We start from the raw sequence: 27697 nt of genomic DNA on the forward strand, positions 1-27697 counted from the left end.
GATGATTGACTTTTTGTTCAGCACTCTAGCTTCTGTGCCACCTAGCTGACTGTTTAAATAGATATGAAATGTAGGACAGAAATGGAAGTTAATTGGGAGAGAGGAAAGTAGGAGCAGCTGATAAGGATGCATGTAGATGGAGACCTCTTGGGCTGAAACCAGGAATTCTAAAAAGATTTAAGAAAGGAATGCATTCCAATCATGGGCAGTCTATGCAAACCATATAGGTGAAAAATAAAATGCTATGTGGAGCATAGTTTGGATAAGCTGAAAAATGTGTGAATGGGAATAGAGTAATATAAGATTGGAATAAGAAGGTCAAAACTAGGATGGGAAGTGTTAAAAAAGGGGAGTTTGAATGTATTCCATGGGAAATGGGGAACCTACCACTACTGCTTTTTTTGAGTTGGAGAATAATATAGCCAGACCTACCTTTTAGGAAAATTGCCTAGGCAATTGATAGACTGGAGAGAGAACAATCTTGAGGCAGGGAGATCAATTTTCTAATTGCTGTAGACCCTTACCTATTGTAATAGTCCAGATATGAGGTGACAAGGTCTTAAATTAAGAGGATGGCCATGTGAATGTAGAAAATGGACACAGAGGAAAAAAGTGTTGGGGAGGTTGAATAGTGCAGATAAGGTAACTGATTGGATAAGTGAAATTAATAAAAGTGAGGAGACAAGTATGTGGTTGAAAACCTGAATGACCAGAAAGATGATGGTATCCTTGATAGAGAGAGACAAGTTAGGGAAAGAGGAAAAGATAGTTCTGTTTTGTATGTATTGAGTTTGAGATGCCTCTAGAGCATAGGCAGTTAGGGTAGGAACTCTAGAGAAAGGATGGGGTTTGACATATAGATATGGGAGTCATTTGTATAGACAAAAGTAACAATTAAAAGATATTGTGCCAGCTAGGGAGGTTAGTCTAGTTTTTCCCTAAAAGGTACTGAGATTGTCTTTGAGAATTATTGACTCAAAAGACTAAAAGCTCATGCTGTTGTGATATAGTTTCCTGGAGACAGGTTTTTTAAAAAAAAAAATCAAGCTACAAGGAGTCACTTGACTCTAGCAGATGATAATAAGAGACGTAGAGGGAGGGAACCTAACCCAACTGAATCGTTGGTATATTTTTTTCTTTCCATGATAACTTTCTTGTTTATTTAAAAGGAATAGCAAATTGCATATAGTGAATTTGTGATTTCATATGCAATCTTTTTTATTGTCCTATTTTATGGAAATGCTTGTTTTATTCTGTAAATTAAAAAAATAATTAAGAAAACAACAATGTATATTCTTGCTGAGTATCTGTACCCTACTACGACTAAATCAAATATTTCTTAACTGTCAGATAGTCTACATCTCAATTCATTCTAGTCTCAAACCTTGAGCTACTATACTAGGCCTGGCCTATTACTGTAACAGAAGTTGCAAGAGACAAGAAAGGAGGAAAGAAGTGAGGGACTGGGGGCAGCTAGATGGGTACAGAGGATAGAGCACTGGCCCTGGAGTCAGGAGGATCTGAGTTCAAATCTGGCCTCAGACACTTAATAATGGCCTTAACAATTGTGAGCTTGGGCAAGTCACTTAAACCCGTTGCCTTAAATAAATAAAATTTAAAAAAAGAAGAGAGAGACTTAAGGAAAATGTACTTTGCACCTACAATGGGCAGGATACAGATTATGACAAAGTGAAGGAGACCCAGGAACAGTTAAGACAGGTAGAAGGAGAACCAAGAGACATCAGTATCTTGAAAACCCAGAATGTACAGTATTTGGAAGGAGAGGATGGTCAGTAATGTCAAATGCTACAAATCCATTTCCATTCCCAGATGATACAAGTTTACCCTTCGTGGTCCATAGGTTAGTGCACCATTCATTTTGCTTGGTTTGGAGGGCAAACCTCCATGGGAGGTGGAGACAGACTGAAGGCTAGAAGACACATTAGAAGGCTATTACAAGATTGAAGGTAAAAAGAGATGAAAGCCTGAACTAGGCATTTGCAATGACAAATGAAAATGAAGGAATAGATGCTAGACATATTTTAGAGATAGAATCAATAGGATAAAATCAATAGGATAAAAAAGAGAAAAAAGAGTTAAAGATAACTTAGATTTTAATCCTTGGAGAAAGGAGAATGGTGGAACTATCAATAGAAGTATAGAAATTAAGGAAAGGATCAGATTTCATAAAGATAACAATAGGGTTAACTTTAGACATATTGAGTCTGAAATGTTGATCCAAGAAGTGATGTTTTGCAGGCAGTTGGAATTACAGGACTGGAAATGTAGAGGATATCTTCATTAAAATGTACATCAGGGTGCCTAGGTGGTTCAGTGGATAGAGCACCACCCTGGAGTCAGGAGTACCTGGGTTCAAATCCAACCTCAGACACTTAATAATTACCTAGCTGTGTAGCCTTGGGCAAACCACTTGACCCCAATGCCTTGCCAAAAAATAAATGTAAATCAAAGCCACAGGAATGAATGAGATTGCTAAGACAGACAATGTCAAGAGAAAAGAAAAAAGTGGACAAGAATAGAAACTTGGGAGACATGACACAAAGAGGGCAGGAGGAAGATGCCCGAACAATCAGCAGAGAAAACAAAGGAACAGGCCTAACCATTTCCATATAATGATTGAAAAAGAAAAGGGAAATCTTCCTAATCTTAGATAAGCATTCTTTTTTTTTTTTTCAAAATTTAATACAAGTGTTTATTTCTTTCTCCTGGGCAGGTACATCTACATTCAGGCAGAAGTTTCCCCATTTTGCTCCTGCAGGAGCCCCAAAAGAATGTTTCATTTACATGAATTAAAAATAGTTGTCCTAGTCACAATGATGAATGTTAAGCAAAACATTGTGTAACTGGTCGCTCCTAGTCACATGGCTCATGGTCATGGACATACAAAGGATGGATGATATACAGTATATACAGGCTAGTATTAGTGAGGGATACAATGAGGGACACAGTGATAGACCAGTAGCTCCCATGGAAGAACCCTGGGTTGGGGTGGCCTGGTTTGCCAATCAATGCTGGTTTTAGCTTCCCCAAAAAACCCAATATTCCACACTATCAGCATTGTTATTCTAACAAGGGGCCTCTTCTAAAAACCACAAAGGAGTCCCCTGATCCCAAGTCAAAGCAGAATTTTGTTTCTGCTCCAGGAGAAGACTTGAGTATATGCACTTTGGGTTAGCAGAAGATTGGAAGCACCAAAGACCCTAATCTTTAATCCTCAGGAGAGGGAAGATGGGGAAAGCTTATTTCCTCCTGACCTGAGAGTCTATTTTCACAATGGAGGTGAGGCTGATAGCATAGTATATGAAAGAATGAATGAAAATGTGCCAATGGTAGGGAAGAGGTGTGACAGTAGAAGACATGTTTTCCTATTTGTTGGCAAGATTCCACATCCTCCTCTTGAAAAAGAGAAAATTTTGTGTGGAAATAAACATGAAAAAGTAATATGTCTCTTTCACTTCTTTCCCAGTGTCAAAATTCAGTTCCCTTATCCTAGTTAGCTGTTTCTCTTGTTAAAGAGAATTTCTCCCTAAGTGGGATGAAACCAGGATTCTCTGCAAGCATTGGTGGATGTCTCACTCTTAAGTTTTCCATTGTATTTTATTAAAAAAAATCTGCTAAGTCCAAGGGAGCTGATCATATCAAGAATAATACCAATATATTTTTTAAAATGTAGTAAATTAACTTGAAATCCTACATGTTAAAAGGAGAATGTACTGAAGGTTTCTCTCCTTTAGATAACCAATTTAAAAAAAACTGAAGGAAAAAAGATGCCTTTTCAAATGTTTCCATGAACACATGAGACCAGTTCTCTGATAAATTCAGAGGAGAATTTATATCTGTGGAAGAAAACAAGGTGGTCAAAGACATAGGAAGGATGGGTGTTCAGTGGCAAACATGCATGATGCATGTGTATACAATGGAGGAGGCCAAATCAGCCCCAAATCCCAATTCCAAAGTCTGGAAGAATATCAATGTGCACTATCCAAAGCTATTCCTTTTTTTCTATCTCTAGCACCTTCCTATTCCCACATTCTATACTCAACAAACTTACTTCTATACTGTAAGAATGTTGATACCAAAGAGTCAGTGTGGCCCTATTGTCTTATTTATTTGGACAGTATTAAACTACTCATTTCACATTTAACTTCTCTTTTGAAAAAAAAGTTAAAAAAAACAAAAGAAAAATTCTTCCCTCTATTTCAGGCAAGTAAAAAAAAAATCTCTCCTAATCAGTGCAGTTAGGAAGGAGAGGAAAGAGATTATTAAGAAATTTTATCAACTGTGCTTTTGACTCCAAATAACTATCAAAATGTAACAAAAGACAATGTCCTCAATGAAGGTCCAAGGAGAGACATTTCTTTCCCCAGGACTCAGCATCTGGTCCTGGTCAGGTCTCCCATCTTTTCTTTGAAAGAAGAAAATGAATGAAGTTATAGCTTGGTGAACAGCAGCTTCTAGGTTCCTGCCATAGTACCATTTCCAATATGAAGTGAAAGATGGCTGGGGACGGTTAGGCACGCAAACCCTAGAAAGTACCATCATCTTCTCTTTTCCTATGGTTGGTAGTCTGCCATATTCCAACACTCCAGTCTTGCTCAGAAGCCTGCCCTCCCTTGAATCAGCTCATGTTCCCTTCAACTGAGCTTGTTTCATTCCCTTCGTTCATGCATTTTTCTAATTTTCTTTAATTTCTATTCAAGAAATATAGCTTGTGTTTTCTTTCAGAAAAAAAAGAAACCACTGGAAGACTATTGGGATGGAAACTCATTCCTGTAATGCCTCATATGCTCATCAGTGACAGAAAGATATGTTGCCCTCATGCTGGGAGTGTACGTGGGAGGAAGAGAGGCTCTTCCAATCAGTGGGATGTTTTCGTAGCGTGGGTTCCCACCAAAGAGTATTGCTTGATTCATGTATTCTGAGACAGGGGCATTTGAGACTGTCTGGGCTGGAGGATGCAGGCTGGTCTGGCTGCTCAGGCTGCTGCTCTAACTACAAAAACTTCCAAGTTGTCCCCGGGTTGGGTTGTGAACAGTGATGCAAAAGGGCCTGGGGATTGAAAGGGTCATCTTCATCAATGTCATCATAGCTCCTGTCCCTGACAGTCAAATACTTCCAGGCCTGAGGCCCTGCACAGATCATGGTGGAGAAGGCCATGGCAGCCAAAAGGGAGAACAGGCCAAGATAGAGCAGCCCTTCAGCACCATCATAGCAGATACCAATTAGGGAATGAAGATAATCCTTGTGAAATCCTCTGCAGTCTAACATGGCAGTCAACTGGTGGAGGCTGGCCTCAGATGAGTTCAGCAGCAGTTGTATCCCAAGCAGATACTTCTCTGCTGTGAGGAACAAGGGCACAGCAAACTGGAATAGGCCAAGAACTTGGATCTGCATTGTTGTCAAGGATCGCTGGAAGATGGTCAGTGCCTGTTGGAATGGGTTACTCGGGTCCTGGCTGCAATACAAGTAGTAGTGGGTTATCTCCGTGTTCATCTTGTTCTGTGTGACATTAAGGATGAACTTGTCAGGAGCTACACAGAAATCACTGGTGCCCACTGCAGCTGCTGTGTCTGCAGCCAGCGAGGCCCAACTGAGGAGGAGCGGAAGATCAAGTTCAGGCCCAAGCAGATGCCAGCCACAAGACCCAGTAACAGTAGGGACTCCTGGTAGCTGGGAGCCTGGGGGCTGAAGGTGCTGTCCGTGGGCTGCAGGTGCAGCTTCAGGTGCGGGAAGCCGTGCAGCCAGACGGCCCACCAGGGCATGATGCAGTCCACCTGGGCAGCCGGCATGGCTCCGAATGTGCCTGCCCGGCCGGCCCCCGCACCTAGATAAGCATTCCTTGAAGAAGTGTGAAAAGTTTTCAGTAGTGGATCCCAACCTTTAGGCCAAACTATTGATCTGATCAATACTAATCAACCTTAACAAAGACCTCTGGCCAGTATTTATTTCTTTTTTTAAAATGAAAGTAAATTAAAACAAATTTTCTCTGGAGATTTTTCTTTTCTTTTCAAAATTTTCTCCCTGCTCCATGAAAAAACAAGTATGAACATTTACTTCCCAAATCTCTCCCTTCCTCCCTTCCATCTTACTCCCCCCTTACTTGGTGTAGGATAAACATGTGTAGCCATGAAAAAATTACTACAATAATCATGTTGTAGAGGTAAACATAACCCCCTCCCCCACAGAGAAAGAGAAACCTCAAGAAAAATAAAGTGAGAAAAAAATGTGCTCCAATCTGTATTCTTTGGGATAGATAGCATTCTTTATCATAATTCCATCAGAGAAATTGCTTCAACAATTTTTTCCCCATTGTTACTATTGCTAGCTGTTATTTCACTCAATCCTATTCCCCACTCCACCCCAATTTATTCTATTCTCTCTCTCTCTCTCTCTCTCTCTCTCTCTCTCTCTCTCTCTCTCTCTCTCTCTCTCCTTTCACCCTGTCCCTTCTGGAGACTTTTCTTGAATATTTTTGATATAACCTTTGAGAAAACTGGAAGGAGAGGGAATCACTACCCAGAGGGGCGACTTGCTCATCTCGTTTTGGCAAAGAAGAAGGGGAAAGAAATATATTTAATGCAAGAGCGACAGGCACATAAGGATGAAGTTGTACTCACTTGTCATATGGCAGTGGGGTTTTCAGGAGGCAGGGGACAACAGTTTTTGGAGCCAGCTTGGTCAATTGCTGGATCATAGCTATAAGTTCCTTTTGTACTAATTCATCCTTTAAGGAATGCATCATTTCCACCAGGATGGTCACAATAGCTGGTATCTATGAACATAGCAGGGGAATACAGAGTGGCTTCATTTTCACATATGACTAATCAATCAATCAACAATTGTTAATTAAGCTCCTATGCCAAGCATAGATGTAGGGGATACAAAGCCAAAAATGAAATAATCTCTTTCTTCAAGGAGTATGTTTTCTATCAGGAAAGAAAATAAGGACAATAAATAACTATACATAAATTATAAAGTAAGTGGGGTAGAGGACTAGAAGGTGGGAGAATTTGATTGAAAAGGCTTCATGTAGTTATTACTTGGCATGGCAGGTGATCACATTGTCCTATCTCCAGTAATGCAATTGAAATTTAAAGGTAAATATTGAATACTTGCTTCCTGTATTTATATCCAACTTCATTATCATGATTAGTTTTTGTTTATTGATTATAATGATTTGGAATCGGAATTCCAATTATTGACGTATTTTTTCCAAATTTTTCATCTAAGCCATAACTTGGAATTTTTGTACCTAAGGTAAGGCAACCTTATTTTAGAGGGTATGGATACTTCCCTCTGGGAAAAGGAGATAAAGACTTTAAGTTAACACTGTTGTTGGAGAATCCTGGAGTGGAGGATGGGGGTGCAAGAGCAGAGTGGGACAAAAGAGGAGCTCATGGTGCCTACCATCTGGTAGCTTATTTCCTTTAATTATTATTAACTGGGTGCCAATTAAAGGTTGTCAAACACTTTTGTTTCTAGATTGCTGAAGGACTGCCAAGAACTATCAGCACCTCCAAAATTTAGTATCATTTAGATTTGGGGTTCTTGAACAAATCTTTAGTCACCTTACCCTAGTTACAGTTCTTCCCTATCCTTTGACACAAACCCTCCCATAATCCTCATTCATGACAGAGGACTGCAAATATGGCAAACCTCATGTGCTGCTTTGAAACACACAGCATTACCTCATCTCTGACTCTGGTCCCATTGAACTCTACCACCATCCTCAACACAGACACAATTGACTGAGGACAAGTGACTCTGTCCATTATCCCATCAAAGGCAGTATATAGAAAGTTAAGCAGTTCCCCGAGAGGCAGATAGTTAAAAATAAGCTGAAGAAAAAGAAGAAAAGAGTAGGTCAAAGTCTTAAGCAAAGCAAACATCCCTTGGAATTGCCCCGAATCTGGTTAAATGGGCAACCACAGCTGTGAGCCTAGTTTTATTTTAGAAGAAACTTGGAATTTTCCTCCAGCAGAGCAGTGCAGTGGGACTGACCAGAAAGAATTTCCCCCCTCCTTCAATCATATATCTAGAGGTGGAAAGAACCTCAGAGGCTGTTTAGTCTCACATTTTAAAAAACTAAGGCCCAGAGAGGGGAAGTGATGAGTGCAAAATCAGTTGGTGTCAGAGATGAAACTTGAATCTAACTTTTGATTTAGAGCTAGTGTTCTTTTAACAATTCATTAAACAACCTATAGCTGACCACAGGTATTTTTAGAAATGCTTCTAGCAGGCTAAACACCTTTGCTGTGGTCTTTTAGAGGCTCTCTTTACACCTATCTAATCATATTTTCATGTAAATGAGGAGATGGGAAGACTATATAGGGCCAGCCTTATTGCAGGATAATAAGTTACCACCCTTCATTTATTTGTGTAATAAATAATGGACTTGGAATCAGAAACTTATCTTCCTGAGTTCCAATCCAACCTCAGACACTTACTAGGTGGTATGACAACCTGGACAAGTCACTGGTTGCCTCAGTTCTTCTGTAAAATGAGCTGGAGAAGAACATGGAAAACCACTCTAATCTCTCTGCCAAGAAAATTCCAAATTGGGATCATGAAGAGTGGGATATGATTGAAACAACTCAAAAACAATAACAACATTAATATTGCAGGGTATATAAGGAGGCATACCACTGAACAACAGGGCTAGCTTACTAATCCTTAATAGACATCAGTGAGGCAGATAAGAACTATATTACATTAAAAAAAAGTCTAGTTGCATGAACATGGGCAAGACATTTAAATTCCTAGTGACTTAGGCCTCTCAAGACTAAAAAAACAAGAAAAATGATGACAATTTGGTGATTTGCATCAGTGAAGGAAATCTCCATTTTGGGAGCTCCCTGCACCAATAAAATCACAAATCTGGAATTTCTTCCCAATCCCCCTCCAAAAAAAAAAAAGTAGGAAAAGAGGGAAGGTGAATCGCCAAATCTTTTTTAATTTCTCTTAATTCTAGTGACTTCTTTGAATTATTTCTGTATTGGAGTTAGGTGGTACAGAAGATGGAGTGTTGACCCTGGAGTCATGAAGACATGAATTCAAATCTGATCCCAGAGGCTTCCTAGTTGTGTGACCCTGGATAAGTCACTTAACCCTGTTTGCCTTAGTTTCCTCATCTGTAAAATGAGCTAAAGCAGAAGATGACAAACCACTCCCATATATTTGCTAAGAAAATTCCAAATGGGGTCATGGAGTCTTATACCACTGAAATGACATAACAACAAGTAACCTGCATGTAGCTTTTTTATACACACTTGTTTTCTTGTTTTCTCCCCATTAAATAATGAGCTTAAGAGTAAGGACTGTCTTTTGCCTCCTTTTATCTCCCTACTGCTTAGCACTGTATCTACTATATATATATATGTGTGTGTGTGTGTGTGTGTGTGTGTGTGTGATTAATAAATATTTCTTGACTCAGACTTATTTATGGCCCCCCAAAAGGATAGGTTGGTGTTTCTGTCATTGAAGCAGGCTTCCTGATTACCTAATCATGTCTGGAAAGCCCGTCTCTGCTCATTTGAGAGGAAAATTGTAAAGAGGATTGCTGCGAAGCATGTGGAAAGAATATGGACCAAAGGCATCTATGAGGAACAGTAAAGGGCCATGGTTTTCTGACCACTCAGCTCCATGGGGAGATAAAGACTTTGATAACCATTTTTGCTGCCAGTGATTATGGCTTTAAATAAAAATTCAATTCTTTCATAAAAATACCTGAGAATTACATGGGAGACTCTAAGCAGGACTGACTGTGACTGGGAACTGCATTCCATTCATGTCCCACTGCCCACTGGTACAGTGCTCCAAATGGCCTTGAGCCTGGTTTGCTAGCATCAACTACTTCGCTCCCTAAGAAAGCTTTAAATTACATAGAAATGAACTGACCTCGAAGTGGAATGAGCTGTGGGTAACTGGCTCCCATCAATCAGCTGAATGGGTGTGGAATTTTGAGTGTAGACTAGAGTATCATGGACTAGGTCTTATTCTAAACTCCAGGTTTCTAGTCTTAAAATAGGATTCTGGATTTATAACAGACAGGGACCTTAGAGATTCTCTAGTGAATCAACTCCTTCCATTGAGAGATAAGAGGAATGGGAATGGAGGACTGAAGAGACACATTTGTTTTATACTAATAGCACCTGGATTTGAATTTAGATCCTCTAACTCCAAATAACATTATACTATTGCTATTATTCAGTCATTCAGTTATTATTCAGTTCACATAGCTAGTAAGTATCTGAGGTAAAATTTGAACTCAGGTCTTTCTTACTCTATTCCAGCACTCTGTTTGCCTCATCATATTGGACTACCACAAAAGGTTGATAAAACTGTAAGACTAAAGGATATGTTATGATCCAAATATTTTGAACTCTAAGAATTCCCCCCTCCCCTTTCTATCATTCTCCCTCTAACTATATATGGAAATATAGATACCTATATTTGTATGTATATATATATGTACCTAGACATATGTGTGGGTTTTTTGTATACACACATATACCGTTGAGTTGTGTCTGACTTTTTCTGACCCTATTTGGGGTTTTCTTGGAAAAGTTACTGGAGTAGTTTACCAGTTCCTTCTTCAACTCACTTTATAAGTGAGGAAACAGAGGCAAATAGTTTAAGTGATTTGTCCAGGGTCATACAGCTAGTAGTATTTGAGGTCAGATTTGAACTCAGGAGGGTAAGTCTTCCTGACTCGAGTCCAGGCACTCTCTCATTGTGCTACCTAGCTGCCCCATCTGTCTGTCAGTTTATATCTGTCTCTTTCTCTTCCTTCCTCCCTCTTTCTCTCCTTCACCCATCCATCCACCCATCCATCCATCCATTCATCCATCCATTGCTTCATCTATTGATCTTTCTATCAATATATTTATTGAAATTCAGCATGTCAGTGTCAGAGTCAGGAAGCAGGATATGATGGCAAAGAGCCTATATTTACACTTAGAGAGGATGGACAGAGAAATGCCAGCTTTCCCACTTGCTAATTGGATGACTATGGAAGTCATCGTGCCTCTGTAGGTTTCAGTTTCACCAGCCATACAATGAAGAGGGGTTGTGTTGAGACTAGATGACCCTTCAGGTTTCTTCTAGTTCTATATCTAAGATCCTGAAACTTGAGGTCAGGTTCCCTTCCCCCCCATCCTCTCCCACAGACTGACTATGTGACTCTAGACAAATCATTCAACCTCTCAATTCCCCGGCTACTCTTTAAAACTGAAGGCTGTGGGACATTTAGGAGTTTCCTTTCTGTAAGTTCTCCAAAGAAATGCAATCACAAGAAAAACAAAAGTACTATACAGATTTCTTTATGGATGTGAGCAGTTTTTATTACTTTAGGGATATTGCTACTTATTTAGAAGTCAATTTATGGATTTGTATTTTGATCCTCTCCCCCACAACCTGTCACTTCCTTCAAGTCAGCTCCTGATTGAATGACTTTTTTTTTTGTCATGAACCCTTTGTTCCTTACCTTAGCAATGTCAATGGGCATGAAGGTAAAAGCCTCAGCTTCTTGGCCATCAGTCTTCAGGTTGTAGCCTTCAATTTCTGAAAATCCTGAATAAGAAGCCAATTATGTTAAGGAGATGATTGATCCCAATTGCTTTATTCTTTCAACTCCTTTCTTGAACAGTAGCAAAGTCTGAAAATCTAGGATTGGACTATTTGAAGGAGATAAGGAGTTATAGTTCAGGGACTAGTATTCTTTTGAGTTGTTTCAATCATGTCTGACTCTTCATGACCCCATTTGGGATTTTCTTGGCAAAAACATTGGAGTGGTTTTTCATTTCCTTTCCAGCTCATTTTACAGATGAGGAAACTGAGGCAAACAGAATTAAGTGACTTGACCCAGAGGCACTAAGTAGTATGCATCTAAGGCTGCATTTGGACTCAGGAAAGATGAGTTTTCCTGACTCCAGACCTGAAACTCTATCTACTGTACCACCTAATTGCTGTAGGGACCAGTATATATGTATATACATATATACATACACACAATGTCCCAAAAGTCTTAAGTGTATTTTTGAGGTTATAGTGGTAATAAAATTTTTAAGATTCTTTGTGTGTATTTGCATACATACATAAAACAAAATTGTATATATTTACATGCATACATGTGTATATGTAGATAGATAGATAGCATATACATATATATGCATATCTTTTGCTCTGGGCCTATGATTTCATTGGTACTGGCAACTCCCAGTGAGAAAATTCCTTTGATCAACCATGGTATTCGTGTTTTATTATAGTTTTATTTATTTTGTTAATGATTTTCCAATCACATTTGAATGTAGTTCTGAAGTATTCAGGAGTATTGTGGGTCATGTATTTGACACCTTTGTTGTAGGCAGTGGGGAGCCACTGAAGGATTTTGAGCAAGGAAAATGGCATGATCCAAGTACTTAATGAAGAACAAGTTAAAAGAGAGCTCAAGAAATGAGACATTTATTCTCTCTTCTCTCTTCTTGTCTTAGCATAGCTATAGTTCTATAAGTGGGGAAGGAAAGGACAAAGCATGTATAAAGTGACTGCTATGTGCCAGAAATCCTTTTACAAATAAATATTATCTGGGACATTAGTACTTTTGAGCAATACAGGTAAGTACTATTAAAACTATCTTTTTTTTATAAATGAGAAAACTGGGATAGAGATTAAATGACTTGCCAAAGATCACACAGAAGTACATGAGGTTAGATTTGAATTCACCTCTTCTAAATTCCAGACCTATTGTTCTATCCACCCTATCCCCAGCAGCTTCAGATTATGCCTATGGCTCTAGAATCTACCAGAGAAAGGTTTTTAGTTCACAAAGACCCATAATGGAAAATTAGAATGGAGAGAGCACTAGAAGAAGAGTTAGGTGACCTTTACTAATATAATAAAGATTCTGCCACTAAAAAGCTATTTCACCTTGGGGAAAAAAACACTTAAATTTAACTTTGGCCAAACATGATTCAAGAATGCTGAAGATGAACAATACTTCTCACCTTTTAAGAAGCAGGTTGGGGAAATAGAGGTAGAGTATGAAGCCTACATCTTTAAATTTGTTCTGTTTTTCAGCGATTATTTGTTAAGCAGCCGAAGAAAGTGTGGGGAGTGGATTGGGTAGTGATGATTCAAAAGAAAAAGGTGAAAAGAGTGCCAATTAAACATTAAAATTACACAGAAGAAAACAAACAGAAATTCGGTTCTGATCCACAGTGACCTTTGTGTAGGAGGCACTACTATTATTTCAGTTTTACAGATGGGAAAATCAAAACTAACAAATTAAATGACTTGCCCAAGGTTACATAACCAGTAAATGCCAGGGGTCAGATTTGATTCTGCTTCTTCCTGACGTGAGGTTCCCTCTTTATTCCCTCCCCTCCCCTTTCACTTCCCCTTCTTTTCAGACATTAGTTTTTCTCATGAGCTCTTACCTGAAAGTTTATTATTCTTATTTCCTTGAAGCACAGAGATGATGGTACTAGAAGCCCATCTGCGGACAGATGGCAACTGGTCAAAGCATCGGGGAACTAGGGCTCCGGCAAAGAAGCCAAGATATGGGAGAATTCGAACTTCCTAATTTGGAAAAGGGAGTTAGAAGTCATTAGTGAGGTGAACTACTAGTTCAAGCAACTAGAAATTTTTGTTGCATCCCAAGTGTTTCTCCAACCCTGGTCTGACTAAACTTCAGAATTGTTCCACTATGATAGACAGAAGCAGATTTATCATTTATATTCACTACCTCCCATCTGGACTATCTCAATAACTTGCTAGTGGATCTCACTGCATTAAGTATCTCCCCTCTGCAGTCCATTCTCCACTCATCTGCCAAGATGATCTCAAAGTTCATGTCTGACCTATGTTACCCCTATCCTCTATTTAATACTCCAGTGGCTCCTTATTCCCTCCAGTGTCAAATATAAATCCTTGCTTTGGCATTCAAATTCCTTCATAATCTGTCCCTTCTTACCTTCTTGATCTTCTTACATTTTATGCTGCTGCCCACCTTTCTCCCACCCAAGGGGGACACAAATACTCTCTGAGCCAGTGACATTGGTCTCCTCTATCTCCTGACTTCAGGCATTTTCACTGACCGTGCCCCATGACTGGAATACCCTCCCTCTTGGTTTCTCTGACTTCCTTTAAGACTCTTTCTATAAATAGATTTTCTAATTCCTTCTTAAATCGAATGCATTTCCTGTTATCTCCATTTTATCCTGTGCTCAGTTTGTTTGCACCTAGTTGTAGACTTCTCCTTTAGATTTTGAGTTCTTGATAGAAGAGACTATTTTTTTTACCTATTTCTTTATCCCCAACACTTAGCACTGTTCAAGCACATGTCTAATAAATGTTTATTCACTTACTGACAATATCCACAGGATGTCTAACTGTATACTAAAATTCAGGCAACAGACTCCCTTAGAAAGAGGACTAGAATAAAAAATGTTAACAGGGAAACAAAGAGATGGATTGTTTCTATGGCAAAGTATAGCAAATGAATAGCCCAAGAATTTTTTTTGTGATGTCAGGAGAAATCAAAGACCCACTAGGACATTGGCTGAACCCTCTTTGACTTTTTTTGGGGAAGTCATGATAAAAGTTAAGCATGATAAACAACCCTCAAAGGGTTGAGATCTACATTGCTGGAAAGAACATCCAAGTCATTAATATCATGGATCCATTTCAGCATCATAAGGTCATATTTTTAATAATTTTCAATAATAAATGAATAATTTGAGACTTGAAGAAAGGACTAACTCTCACTGAGTAATTGATAACAGCTGATAATGATCAAGGAAAGCATCCTGGTGAAGGTTCCAACCCATTCCCAGGTTAACTCTGGAGCCCTAAGAACAGGATGTACTAATGTAGAAGGCAAAAGTAGTCTTAGAGCCTGTGCTACTATAGGATCATAGAGTCCTTTGAGATTTTCTGTTTAATCCTTTCATTTTAGTGAGAAAACTGTGGTCAGAAGGGGTTAGGTGATTTCCACAAGATCACACATGTGAACACAGCCAGAGTATAAACTCCGAGTCTCTGAACCCCAATCAGAATTTATTCTGTCTGAATTGCCAACCAACTTGGGTACCTAGAAAGAAAATTGTACCGTTTGAAACAGAAAGAGAATGCATTCTGTTTTGGACGTGTTTAATTTGCTATGCTATGGAATAACTAGTGGGAAATGTCCAATGAGCAATTGGTAAAGTGAGAGGAGAACTATTCTGGGATCTGGGAATTGTTCTCTTAAAGGTAATAAATAAAACTATGGGATCTGATGAGGTAACCTGAAGAGAGTATGTAGAAAAATCTGAGACACTGAGACCAGCTCTTTATCCACCATGCAATACATCCTTCTTTTCCCTTTTGAGAAGAGTTTCTGTAGTTCCATGAATAATTTTTAAAATAATCACAACCTTTAGCTTCCATTTAGAATAGAAATATTGATATTTTACAGCAAGTTATTTGTTCTTTTTTTTCCTATGGCTTACTCAAGGGATATTTATTTAGCATCTTCTAGGCTGATACAGTATAATTGAATGTCCACCCGAGAAACATAGTAAAAACTAATTCCTAGTCTTTTACAATATTTGCTTTAAAAAGTGAAGTTTTTAAGAAAAATATACAAAGAAATTCAACTATCAGAATTAGGCTTTGGCATAGTAGACAAAGTAGACAATGATCATCTAGTGAATAATATGACTGGAGGGTGTGGTGAAGGACATTTTGAAGTACATTTAGGAGTGTTCCACTTATCTGATGAACTAGATTTCACATAGTGTGGTGTCTGGGCTATGGCCTCTTTCAATTGGACCATGTTTGAAATATGGGGAAGAGGCACTCCCTTGATAACTTCCATTGCACATGCGATCTTAGTGCTAAAAACAACCATTTCCTGTTGGTATGTGTTAGCATTTTTTTGTGATAATATAGGAGAAAGAACCCTGGGATTGGTGTCAGAAAAACTTAGTTTGACTCCTGGTATTGTCCCTTACTCCTTGCATGACTGGGCAAGTCACTTCAACCCACGGGATTCACTTTCCCCATCTGTAAAATGAAGGGGTGATACCCAAATGCCTTCTTTCCATCTAAAAATTGACTAAATGAGGGCAACTAGGTGATACAGTGTATAGAGTACCTGCCAATAATCAGGAGGACCTGAGTTCAAATCCAGCTTCAGATACTTGATAGTAGCTATATGATCCTTGGGCAAGTCACTTAACCCCATTGTCCAACCAAAAAATTAAAATAAAATTGATTACATGTGGGATGAAGTCATAAAACCTTTTGTGGGAAGTAGCAAAAAAGAATAGGATCACAGGTTCTCAGGTGGAAGAAACCTTAGATACCATCTAATTAAACCCTTTCATTTTACAGATGAGGAAATGGAGGAAAAAAGGGGTTGTGATCGGCCCAAGGTCACACAGGTATTAAATAGCAGAACCAGGTATTCAAACTTAGGTCATCTTATTCTCCCTTTCTATTATATAAGTCATAATCCATAATTCCAACCAAAATTTTCTAATCATGTTTGGCCCAGAATATACCAGGATCTTTTCCAGGTCTCTATTCTCTACTGACTTTTTATGTTTTCATGTTGTTCTTACATCATCAATCTGGAAATCATAATTCTTACCCTTCTGATGTGTACAAAGATATACTAACTGTATGCAGAACTGGTTTTTCCACACAGGTGCTCTTGTACAGTGAATCTCTCCCAACCTTGATTCTTACAACACAGCTTGTAATTAAGCTGCTTCTCATACCTCTGATTCTTCCTATAGATATACCTGTACCTTACCTCAGAAGTGTAATAGAAAGAGAAGAGCAGCTGGCTTAATCTCATTGCTCCGATGCGCAACACTGGGTTCTCTAATCCCAACCACTTAGAAAGATGCTGTGTGAGAGAGAAGATCAATCAATACATCAACCAACAGAAGTTTATTAAGTGACTACCAATATTCCAGACATTGTAGTGGACACTGGGGAGACAAAGGCAGAAACAGAACATTCCCTGCCCCCAAAGAGTTTACATTCTATTAAAGATTTCATATATATATATATATATATATATATATATATATATATATATGTGTGTGTGTGTGTGTGTGTATACACACACACACACATGCATATATCCTGAGGCCAGAAAATCCATGCTACCTTGCTACCTCTTATTATATGTTTACATTGTATATAATATTTAGCATATATATATTATACACAGCTATCTGGAGAAATATATATATATATACATATATTCACCTCTCTATCTGTCTATACAGCTAATCAATCTGCACAGGGGATAGAGTGCTAGCTATGCAGTCAGAATGATCTGAGTTAAAGTCCAGCCTCAGACACTAGTTAATTGTGTGATCCTAGGCAAGTCACTTAACTCTGTTTGCCTCAGTTTTATCTTCTATAAAATGAACTGGAAAAAGAAATGGTAAATCACTCCAATCTCTTTGCCAAGAAAGCTCCAACTGGGATCATAGAGAGTTGGACGTGATAATTGACCAATAGCATATCTGGAAAAGTAATTACATTATATATAGAGAGAGCACTAGAGACTAGACATGTGATTTCACTGATAGAGGGAACTCCTGGCTGACGAAAGTTTCTTTACCAATGTAGGTTGGCATACTCTTTGCACATTATAATCTTAGGATGTTGCCTGGAGCATTGAGAGGTTAAGTAACTGGGTCAAGGACACCTAGTCATATATATCAGATGTAGTCCTTGAATTCAGGTCTCTCTGGCTTCAAGACTGGCTCTCTTACTACTATATAAACTTTTTAATATATTATATACATTATAAACACAAAATAAGAAGTAATGTGGACTTCCTGGATTCAAGACTTGCCTCTTGTCTATCTAGGCTATGTGACTCTGCTTAAGACACTTAACCTCTATATTCTAGCTCATTCTCTATTACTGTTAGTTGGAGAGAGGCCAGCCTAGGAGGCAGTGTTCTCATTGATGGTAATTTGCATCAACAAAATTCTATTCCTATCCATAAATATATGGCACTTCCAATGAGAGGAAGGCACTAGAATTTAGAAGACTCAGAAAACATTAGGGGCTGAACTTAAGATGAGCTTTGAAGGAAACTAAATGATAATGGAGATGAGGAGTGAGAACATCCAGGTATGAGGGTACAGTCAGTATAAAGGCATGGAGATGGGGGGTGGACTGTCATCTACAGGAAGACAAAATAGGCTAGTTGGACTACATGGAGTAGTAATATGTACTAAGTCTGGAAAAGTAGGCTGGAGTTAGATTGAAGAGATTTTAAAATACTTAACAGGAGTTTGAAACTTGGGTTTACTAAACTTAAAGTGACATGGTTTAGAATTTCTGCTCTAGGAGTAACACTAGGAGGAGAGAATTGAGATAGATAGTAATTAGGAAACTATTTCATTAGTTCTGGAGACAAGTGATGAGAGCTTGGATAGATAGAGGAGTCAAGAGGAGAGATGTGAGAAATGTTTTTGAGAAAGAATTGCTTAAGTTCCACACCTGGTTGGATATGGGGGCCTGGGAGAGTGAAGATTTGAGCATGATTCTGAGGTCAGGACTTTAGATGAAAGGATGATGGCACCCTTGACAGAATGGAAAAGTTATGGAGAGGGGTAGGTTTGGGTTCAGTAATACAGATACTGAATTTTGTTTTAAACATATTGGACTTAAGATGTCTAGGGGATATCCAGTGGGATTGGGCCTTAGGAAAATTTGAATTACTAGTACTGAGCATATAGGATATGAGAATTATCCTCCTAGAGGTGATAATTGAAACATGGGAATAGATGAGGTAATCCAAAGAGAATGTGTGAAGAAATAAAGTAAAAATGAAGTTTAGGACAGAGATTTATGGGTAAATCTACAGTAGGGAATGAAGTATGAACAAGGAGACCAAGCAGGTAGAAGGGAGGAGAGAGCATTGAGGGAGATAGGGAAGCAGAAAGATAGAGAGATAAAGAGACAAAGACAGAGACAGGGACAGGAACAGAGACAGACAGACAGGCATGAGAGACAGTGAGAAAGTCAGAGGGACAGAGAGAAATATACAGAGTGATGGAGAGATAGATATACAGAGAGAGGCAGAGAGTTAGAAAAAGAACACAGAGAAATACAGAAAGTCAGAGAGAAAGGCACATAGGCAGCGAGATATATGCACACCCACAAAGAAAATAACAAAAATAGAACTATAGAAACAGACACACAGAGATAGGCAAACAAATACAGAAAGGCACTGAATTTCAGATGAAATGAGAGGACAGACAAAAAAGACACAGAGAAACAAAGAGATATAGAGATATACAGAAAAAAGGAGAAAAAAAAGAAGAAACAATCACAGATAAACAAATATAGACATACTGAGAGTCAAAGAGAAGGCACAGAAAGACAGAGTGAGAAAGACAATGTCATGAAAATCCAGAGTGAGTTTTAAATGATGCAGAGATCAAGAATGAGAACTTGGGAAAAACTTCCAAAAAGATACTCAACCTTGGAGATAAGTTTTAATCGTGTGATAAAGTGGGAAGCCAGATTGCAAGAGATTGAGAATTAAATGAGAGAAAGAAGGAGGGAGTACAAAAAGGTTTATTTTTTGTCCCCCCCCCCCCCCAGGAATTGAGTTATGAAAGGGAAGGAAAGTATAGGACACAAACTTGAAAAGATGATAAGGTCAAGGGAAAATTTCCTTTAAAGATGACAGAACTCTCAGCAACAGAGAAGGAACCAGTAGTTAGTGAAAGATTCACAATTGGGGTAAAAAGGGATGATTGGATAAACATCAAACTGTTTGCCAGAAATGTAAAGAAATCACTCCCCATCCCACTATCCCAAGGACTCTTGGTAGGTCATCCCCCCACATACCCCTCCCATAAACTTATTTTACTTTGAATATCCTGAAGGTAATTTCTGGTGTTGGCTGACTCTCCAAAATGGTCATGATGATATTATCCAAGGCTTCAATCTTCTTCTGGCTCAGGGACTGATATGAAACAAAGAGAGGAGTATTATGTTATAATGGGCCAATGGGAAAGAATGCTGAAAATCTGAAAAAAGTCAGGCATGATACAGAAACAGATTGGCTGAATAGGTAGGGTGCTAGATATGGGGCCATGGAGATCTGGGTTAAAACTCTACTTTGGTCACTCACTATCTGTGTGACCCTGGAAAAGTCTTTTCCTCAGCTGTAAAATGGGAATTATAATAACATTAAAGAGTTTTAATGAAGCTTAAATGAGGTAGATGTTTTGCAAACTTTAAACCTTTATTAGTGTGAGTTATTATTTATACTACATGAAAAGAGAACATGAATAAGAAATTTTAGTGAGGTGATCTTAGAGGAATAGAGTGCTACTAGAATTTTTTAATCAAGCAAGTGTCATGGTCCAACCTGTGCTTTGGGAACACGTGAATGGCAGATGTATGAAAGATGGCAAGTGGGGGGAGACAAAGCCAGAGACAGAAAGACAGATATAGAGACAGGGACAGAGATAGAGACATAAAGAGGCAGAGATGGGGGAAGAGAGAAAGAGAGAGACAGACAGATACATATAAAGAGACAGAAAGACAGAGACAAAAGGAGACAAGGGACAGAGATGTGGGGAAGAGACAAGAAGAGAGATAAAGAAAGGCAGAGAGACAAACACAGAGAGGCACAGATAGACAGATGGAGGAAACGAGGAGAGAAAGAAATGGGAAGAAAAACACAGAGACAGAGAGAAACAAAGAAGGAGACAGGGACAGAAAGGAGAGAGAGAGAGAGAGAGAGAGAGAGAGAGAGAGAGAGAGAGAGAGAGAGAGAGAGAGAGAGAGAGAGAATAGATGAGATATAGAAAAGACAGAGACAGAGACAGAAGAAGAAACATGGGAGATAGTGTAAGAGAAAGAGACAGAAACATAGAAACAACCTAGATAGAGAGACAGAAACAGTGATAGACAGACAAGCAGAGAGAAGAGAGGAAAAAAGACCGAGACATAGGAAAGACAGAGAGAGAAAAAGAAACAGAGGAGAGAAAAAGAAAGGGAAAAGAGTAAAGAGACATAGGTGAGACAGACAGAAATAAAGGAAAGATAGAGATGAGAAAGAAACAGGTGCATGTGCATGCACACACGTACGTACACACACACACACACACACACACACACACACACACAAACACAGAGTTGAATCAGGGAAAACAATTTGGAGGCTACTGTACTAGTTCCAGTAAGACTGATTAGAATACTGGGTGAGAATGGGGTAAAACAGGTTGCTCTGATAAGAATGTGGCTCACTGAAACTCACTTTCCCTGGCATCCTTGATGGTGATTTTCCTGTCAATGAATCATTTTTAGGTGGCAGAGAGAACACACATGTGAGGCAGCAACTGATGATCAGGTCTACCTCTTCCCCATTTAAGGGTGGATACAGTTCCCTGAGAGGAGAGGGATAAGGTAGATTGTCAAACTCAAGTTCACAGTGAAGTTGTTGACTGCTCTTGGTTTAATGGGACAAGGTCGGTCTGAGTTTTAGTCCTGCTACACACCCTTTATTATATGTGTGCACTTTGAAGTAATCAATGACCCTCTCTAAATCTAGGAATCCTCATCTGTAAAATGGGGGATAGCATTATGGTACCTGTACTCCCTCCCTCAGATAGCTGCCATTCAATGCAAATATTAAACTATCAAATCAGCATGGAGGCAGTATGGACAAAATAGTCTTAGCAATGCAGGTTTTAGGAGTAAAGTAAAAAATGGTGGGGAGTGACAGGAAGTATTTTTGCCTAACTCAGTTTGCATACTTCATCCATCATGACCTAGAAAATGGAACAGGCCAAATTCTGATCAGTAAAATCAAGTTACAGTCACAGTGAGTCATTTTTACAGCCCACAGTAACTTAGGGAGTCAGAGATAGAGGGTTGTGGACAATGGAGACAGGGATTGACCAGGAGCATAATGACTGCAATAGGCAACATTCCACTGCTTAGGGTTAGAAAGGGTGCTAAGATAAGTCACCAGAGCAGGAAGTACCTGCAATGAAAAAAATTTCAAGGGAACTAGCAGGTGTGGGAACTAGTTAGCAATTCTCCTTCTCATTTCTCAGTTCTAGATCAGAGAAGAGATCTGGACATGGGCTCTAGATGTATACTGAGTAAGGAACAAATTCTGGAAATGAAGTCATGTAGTTCTGAGTTCAGGAGCAGAGCAGAGATTCAGTTTTAGCCTTTAGCTCAGAACATAAGGCTGCAATTTTGGTCCCAGACTAAAGGATAGTCAAAAATTCAGTTGTTCATAATCTGCAAAACCTCCCATTGGGTAAACACACATTGGGTAAATTCTTACCAAGTCCAGTAGCAGTCTACTGAAACACACATGGCAACAAACACACAAAATAATATACTAATCTTGAATTAGGAATCTTACTAAAGAAAATAATTCCTTTAAAATTAGAAGTGACCAGATGGAATAAAATGACTCCATTTAAAGTAATTGCACACTGTTTGGAAAAAATATTCTTGCACAAATAAAATCAGATCTAAATGAAAATGAACTAATTGCTTGGGTCATATAATAAAAATGACAATATTACCTAAATTAATTTGCTTATTCAGAATGTGGGAAATAAGGTGTACCCACTTATTGTTGGTTAGAGTCCAACCATTCTGGAAAGCAATAAGGAACTATGCCCCAAAACCCATGAAGATTTTACATGCCCTTTTATTTGAAATTAGCAGCATTAGGTATATTCCAAAAAGAGATTAAAGAGAAGGACTTTCCTTACAGAAATATTTATAGCAGCCGAGGGAATCATAGGGACTGATTGAAACAAGGTGGTTTCGTTTTGTGACTCATTTTGGATTTAGCTCAACTTCCTATTCAGTTATGGTTCTAGCCTAATTTTTAATCATGTGAGAAAACTATTGCATTATTTGATGCTTAGAGACCCTTAATTAAGGACCCTTACTGAGATTATGCTGACCAGAAACCCAGTTAGATTCAAAGACTAATGCAGGGAGTTTTCTCACAATTATACATCTTAAACAGCCCATATGTCTTATCTAAAAATTGACCCTGTACTTGTCAATCAGTTACTATTTCTTTGTATCTTTGAACGAATACTGACATTTGTATGTGTGGGGAGAGTAGGACATAGCTTTTCCAAATTTCAAAGAATTGCACCTGTTTACTCTACCCCTCCCAAATTGGAAAGCCCTTAATCTTTCCTCCAATTAGAAATCAGATTACCTGATAGTGTATTATGATTTGTATCCTATGCCACATAAGAAAGCTCATTTTTTTTTGTATTTCCTTCCCAAGTACCAATTTCCTGTGAATTCCCAAGCTGAAGTCTAACTGAATTATGAGGCTAAATAAAGACCCCCATCATTTGGAGAATGCTTTACATATTTGTAATGGGCTTGATTTTTTTTTTTGTCTTCTCAATTGGTGGAGAAGGGGGAGGAAGAGAATTTGGAATATAAAATAAAATGAGTTCTAGGTTTTATCTGGCCCTGGTATAATTCACTTTGTCACCTTTGGTAGGTCACCATTTCCCTGAACCTTAATTTTCACATCTGTCAAATGAAAGAATCAGATTTAAGCTTTGAAGTCCTTCTAATTTAGATATTCAGAGATTAGGGAATTTGGATTTATTGCTGGATTGGATCCCTTAGAGTAGGAGTCCTAAAGTTAGTTCTATGAACTGTTTTTTAAAAATTTTGATAATTACATTTCAATGTATTTGGTTTCCTTTAGCAGGTAGATGATGCAGTGAATGGAATTTTGGTTCTGGAGTCAAGAAGACCTGAGCTCAAATCCAACCTCAGTCATTTATTAGCTTTGCTATCCTAGTCAAGTCATTTAACTTCTATCTGCCTCAGTTTTCTCAATTATAAATGAGGAGCGTAATAGTACATGCTTCCTAGATTTATTGTGAAGATTAAATGAAATAATAATTCTAATTGCCTGTCAAAGTAGGCATTTAATAAATGTTATATTCCTTTCTCTTTTTTCCTTTTTATTTCTATGTATGTTTTGTTCTGTATTTTATGCATTTAAAATTGTGTCTTATATTTTATTTTATACTTTGAAACATTGATCTATATTTTATTTTAAGAATTTAAAAATCTTGTTCTGAGAAGGGATTCATAAGCTTCATTAGATTTCCAGTGGAATCCCTGATTCAATAAAAGGTGAAGTGCACCTTCCTTAGAGGTTTTTGAGATTTAACAACTTTGAATATAGTGACAGGGTCATTACATCTGGGATATTTCATACCCTTACATGTTTCCATAATTGCAGAAGATTATTTAAATCATGGGCTGAGTAGGAAATTGCATAGACATATTTACTCTTGAGATTAATAATACTAAAAATAGAATTACAGATTTAGTCTTGGAAAGTACTTTAGAGGTCATTTCATTTGAGGAAAAGAGGATCCAGATCAGTTAAGTGATTTGTCCCAAAATGCACAGGTTATAACCATTCGAGTTAGGAGTCAAACTCGGTTCATCTGATTTCAAAGGCAGTATTATCTCTACTCTACCTTGTTGCTCCAACAATAGTGAAAAATATTTATAGAGCACTTTAACCTTTGTTGTTTAATTGTTTTGGTCATATCTGACTCTTCATAATGTTGTGTTTGGGGTTTTCTCAGCAAAGATAATTGAATGATTTGCCATTTCCTTCTCCAACTCATTTGACAGATGAAGAAACTGAGGCAAAGTGACTTATCCCACTGTCACATAGCTAGTTAAGTTTCTGAGGCTGGATTTGAATTTCCTGACTCAAAGTCTGGCACCCTATCCACTGTATCACCTAACTTCCCCTTTCACAAGTTTACATAGATAGTAAATGGCAGAGCAAGAATTTGAACCTGGGTCTCCTGACTTCAAAGATGACAGCTGGTATAAAACTGCAGAGCACTTCATACCTCTCTCATCATTCTTCATTAGCCCAGAAAGCCTGGGTTCCACAGACAGAGAACTTACATTCAGATCCTACCTCTAATCCTTATTATTTTTGAACAAGTTAATTAGATTCTTTGGGCCTTAGTTTCTTTTTCTGTAAAATAATGGGTATTGGGCTAGGTGATCTCAGAGGTCCCTTCTAACTTTGCATCTTTGCTTCTAGGAAACAACTGTGATAGTCAAAATAATTAGTTAAAATAACCAGATTAGTAAAATAGTTACCAGAAGTGGAGCATTTCTGTTGTATTCTTGGAGCTCTGTCACTGTTTCTTCTTCCTGCCAGAATGTCTTTAAAATTAATTTGAGGGTACTTTTGACTTATTATCCTGAATTTTAAGGTGGCTTCATACACATTGATTAGTGACCTTGGGCAAGTTATTTAACCTTGTTTGCCTCAGTTTCCTCATCTATAAAATGAGCTGGAGAAGGAAATGGCAAATCACTCCAGTATCTCTGCCAAGAAAACCCCAAATGGGGTCACAAAGAGTCAGACATGACTGAAACATGTGAACAAGAAATGTTAAGGTATTTTATAAATGTTTTTGATTATTGTTGGAAGCATCAAGTTAGAATACAGATAGCACTGAAAAATGACTGAATAACTTTTTGACTTCTATCCTCAGGGAAGGAATAGTTTATGGTGATTTCTGTAATCACATGGAAAAATACTAGTTAGAGTCTATTCTTGGTCATGTTCTTACCCCAAGTAAGATAGAGCTGTCATGATATCTGAGCAGAATGAAGTGTCTGGGTCCTCCTTGGACTCTGCTGCCAGTATTTGCTAGTATAGAAAAATATAGAGAAAAAACAACAACATAAAACAAAATGTAAATGGACATTGCTGTTCTTGTCCTCTCCTCCATAAAGGTTTCCTTAAGAGTCTTTCATATGTATTTCCTAAAGGTCAGAATATAGACTGAAGCACTTTAAAAAAAAAAGATTTAATTTAATCAGTAAGCAGAGGAACAAGATCATCCGATCCTCAGTGTAGTTTACTGTAGACAAATATTGGTTGGGGAAAAAAAAAGATTCACAAGAGCCTTGAGTATTCTATTAACCACTATGGAGTTCAGGTTCAGATGATTCTGTGAAAAACCATCAAAGCCTTCTAGCAGACCAGGAACATTACTCTTTGTACAAATGCTTATCACATTGTCCTTCTCCACTCCCCAACAATCCAGCATAATACAGAAAACATTTAAAAGGATCAACTGTAGGCAGGACAATAAGTAATGTTTAGATAGTACTTAATCCTTTCATTTCTAGAGGAGAGATGACAAGAACACAGATCACATCATTGTATAAAATTATATAGTACAGATTCCTTGGAGCTAGAAAAGCAGTGGTTTACCTACCTCTGTTATCATAGTGGCTATGTAGCTCTCTGTAAGTGACTTAACTTCTTATGCCTCAGATAACTCTTCAAACCTGGAATTGTTAACTTTTTTTCTCTAATGTCAAGAGACTCCTCTAGCTTTCTAATGAAACTCTTAGTCCCCCTTTTCAGAATTGTTTTTAATTGCTAAAATAAAATATATAGGATTACAAAGGAAAGAAATTGTTTTGAAATAGTTATTTAAACACTCAAATAAGGAACAAGTACAGGCTCTAGGCTAAGAACCCCTACTTTAAGATTAGAAGTTTTAAAATAAATGCCTATTTTTATTGGGGTGAGGTAACTCATTGGAAATCCCTTATGTGAGTGAAATGACAGCTTAACTCAAGTCAACAAATATTGATTATCCACTAAGTCATGGGGATATAATTAGAAGCAGAAAAGCAGTCCCTACCCTCAAACAGCTTATATTCTAATGAGGATGATCACATATAAAAGGAAGTTGGAAGAGTCAGAGGGAATGGGAAAGAATTTAGTCGCAAGAAAGCATTGGAGAGAAAGTCCTAGAGGAGAATCAAACCTTGAGAAGAATGATGTGAAGAATGGTCTAAACATACTTCTTAAATGAAGTTTAACACTAAAAGTAAAATGTCTTAGAATGAAAAAAGAGAGAACATTGTAATAATGTGAGAAAAGGAGACAGGAGAATGAGATCAGTTCCAGAGGGAGAAAATTATGTTATGCTTAATTGGAGCCAAGACCAAAGAGAGGTTTAGCCCTTACTAGATAGTCAATGAAAGGTTTCAAATCTAAGAATTGATGAGCAGATCTATTTTCAGAAATGAAAAGTCTAAGGGGCAGCTAAGTGGCATAGTGGATAAAGCACCGGCTCCGGAGTCAGGAGTACCTGGGTTCAAATCCGATCTCAGACATTTAATAATTACCTAGCTGTGTGGCCTTGGGCAAGCCACTTAACCCCGTCTGCTTTGCAAAAACCTAAAAAAACCGAAATGATAAGTCTAATAGAGGTATGAAGGATGGATTTGAGGAGGAGGAGGAGAGATTAGAGACTGGGAGTTATTTTAGGAAGTTATTATAATCATTCAAGGGATTGGTAGTTATGAACTATATGAGGATGGTGGCAAGTCCTGTGCACTCATTCTTTTAACCCCTAATTTATACCTTACTAGTATAAGGACATTTGATCCTGGGAGTTTTCTGATCAATTTTATAAATTCATCAACTTGATGAGATTTTAGAATTCTTTGGGGATAAATGGTGAGCCTCCCTCAAGGAGAGTAGGCATATCTATTAATGTCTTCTTGAAAGGATATGATATGGCTCTTGATTGGAGAAAAGAGAAGTTTTCCCATG

At 38.1% G+C, this 27697-nt stretch overlaps 1 protein-coding gene and 1 pseudogene across 8 annotated transcripts in view; both read right to left on the reverse strand.

The window, feature by feature from the left end:
• The window catches only part of LOC141523700 (maestro heat-like repeat-containing protein family member 1), a 99641-nt gene that overhangs the window by 21622 nt on the left and 50322 nt on the right, over window positions 1–27697 (reverse strand). For 7 of the 8 annotated variants that reach the window (XM_074237098.1, XM_074237100.1, XM_074237095.1 and 4 more), the window contains 8 exons: window positions 25689–25768; window positions 21320–21449; window positions 19922–20017; window positions 16823–16918; window positions 13458–13599; window positions 11507–11592; window positions 7710–7859; window positions 6639–6793 (listed from right to left, as the gene is read on the reverse strand). In XM_074237098.1, the coding sequence (XP_074093199.1) occupies window positions 6639–6793; window positions 7710–7859; window positions 11507–11592; window positions 13458–13599; window positions 16823–16918; window positions 19922–20017; window positions 21320–21449; window positions 25689–25768 (935 nt within the window). The remainder of the gene's footprint in view (window positions 1–6638; window positions 6794–7709; window positions 7860–11506; window positions 11593–13457; window positions 13600–16822; window positions 16919–19921; window positions 20018–21319; window positions 21450–25688; window positions 25769–27697) is intronic. The other variant, XM_074237099.1, reaches the window with a different exon arrangement.
• Window positions 4770–6558, reverse strand: LOC141487735 (protein tweety homolog 2 pseudogene; annotated as a pseudogene).

Source organism: Macrotis lagotis, chromosome 5 (genome assembly GCF_037893015.1).
Source record: "Macrotis lagotis isolate mMagLag1 chromosome 5, bilby.v1.9.chrom.fasta, whole genome shotgun sequence".
NCBI classification, from domain to species: Eukaryota; Metazoa; Chordata; class Mammalia; order Peramelemorphia; family Peramelidae; genus Macrotis; species Macrotis lagotis.